This window comes from Etheostoma spectabile, chromosome 21 (genome assembly GCF_008692095.1).
Source record: "Etheostoma spectabile isolate EspeVRDwgs_2016 chromosome 21, UIUC_Espe_1.0, whole genome shotgun sequence".
NCBI classification, from domain to species: domain Eukaryota; kingdom Metazoa; phylum Chordata; class Actinopteri; order Perciformes; family Percidae; genus Etheostoma; species Etheostoma spectabile.
In genome coordinates this window covers 10279576-10281270 of record NC_045753.1, presented here as the reverse complement: position 1 = coordinate 10281270, position 1695 = coordinate 10279576, and the positions used below count along the sequence as shown (strand labels likewise).

The 1695-nt window shown below is 44.0% G+C and overlaps 1 protein-coding gene across 1 annotated transcript in view; it reads left to right on the top strand.

Moving 5' to 3' along the window:
• The window catches only part of LOC116671201 (S-adenosylmethionine synthase), a gene marked incomplete at its 5' end in the record, with an annotated part of 8212 nt that extends 6523 nt beyond the window's left edge, over positions 1-1689 (top strand). Inside the window, 2 exon segments of the mRNA XM_032502242.1 lie at positions 81-214; positions 1540-1689. Coding sequence (XP_032358133.1) covers positions 81-214; positions 1540-1642 — 237 coding nt within the window.
• Between the last annotated feature and the right edge of the window lie 6 nt (positions 1690-1695).

The following is a 1695-nucleotide window of genomic DNA, read 5'->3' as shown; positions in this document are numbered from 1 at the left end:
CCAATGTTGAACCCAAAGTTACGCCCCTGATCACAAGTCACCAGGGATGTATCTGTTTGATTCTCTTGTGTGTGCTTTAGGTGGCGTATGCGATCGGAGTCGCCCACCCGCTCTCCATCTCCCTCTTCACCTATGGCTCCTCTCAGCTGAGCGAGAAGGAGCTGCTGCAGATCGTCAACAAAAACTTCGACCTCAGACCCGGCGTCATCGTCAGGTCTGTGTTACACTGATCACACTTGTCGTCATGTGCAACAGGATTGATTTTATTTGAATTCTCATTCACCAGTAAGCAAACATCTGACATTATCATTCCGAATGTTATAAAATTAACAATTTTAAATGATTACTGTAAGCAACATTGGGGATTTTAAACCCTTATTAGGCGTCGATGCTCAGCACCTGAAACCCATTCAAGGAAAGGTTTGACAGAAACGTGGTGTTGGCCAATCAGAGGTGGTTGTGCCAGACTACCTCCTCTGGCTGAGTTTCTATCAAATCTCTCAGACGGAGAGCAGGAGTGCAGTTGTGAAGTTTAACGCTGGTAGTCCCCAGAGAAGAGGTTATTTCATGGTGCAGATTAGAACCCAAACTGAAACGTAAGCAACCAACATTGCTGAATATTAGAACATAATTGGTCGTTATTACTGTGACTTATAAAGTGTCAGGTTTTAGTTCCATCAAAAACCTTTTCAGTGGCTAGCTCAGAGATTATTGGCTAATTAAAATACTGATTTAGCAGGGTTTGTTTGCAAGACACTGTATCACGTTCTCATTAGGGGGCTGATCCCCCTAAAGGTCTGACCCTAGACTCGCCCCTGGTCAGGAATACATGAGACGATGTGCACTGAGCTCCAGATAGCACGCGCATCGAGGCAAGGAGACATTTCATTTCCCTCCAAACAGACGGCGAGGCAGTGCTTGCTGGGCGTTTTTACAGGACTACAGCACCTACAAAAACTTTTTGCTTCTTTTTCAGAACCCATAAGTTAGTTTTTGCTGTCAGGGTGTATAGACCATTTCAAACACTAGATTAAAAAAAGTGTATTTTGGAAATAGTTACGCGTTTTAAATCTTTAGTGTGTAACTTCTTTTTATATAAATAAACATCCGTTACATTCAAGCCGTTGCTACGAAGTTAATTAAGACCATCATCTCCGCCCTACTCTCTGTTTCTGTGTGACTTTGTTCAGAAGATCGTGCCGTGCGGTGACTTTTCACGTGAAGATAATGACCTCTTCTGATGAGTCTATCATGTTCTTTTAAACCTCCGTGTCCTTGGCTACTAGCAACCGTGTGGAGGAGGGGGGCGATCACGGAAGGCTTGTATCACGTCACGTGGACAGGCCGACAGTTTTGTTGTCATAACTTAGAATTCCTCATGGGGGCCGACAGAAACCATACGAAGTATAGCTTTAATTACCCACACGTTGTACTTAAGTACAGTACTTACTGAAGTACATGTAGTTACTTTCCACCATTGATTCCACTTCACATGTTTAACTTGTAAGGTCCTGAATTTTACTACTGATTATGTTACAGAGACCTGGACCTGAAGAGACCAATCTACCAGAAGACGGCCTGCTACGGACACTTTGGCAGGAAGGAGTTCCCCTGGGAGGTCCCAAAGAACCTCAACTTCTAGAGTATCTGTGTGTGTCTGAGAGTGTGTGTGTGTGTGTGTGTGTGTGTGTGTGT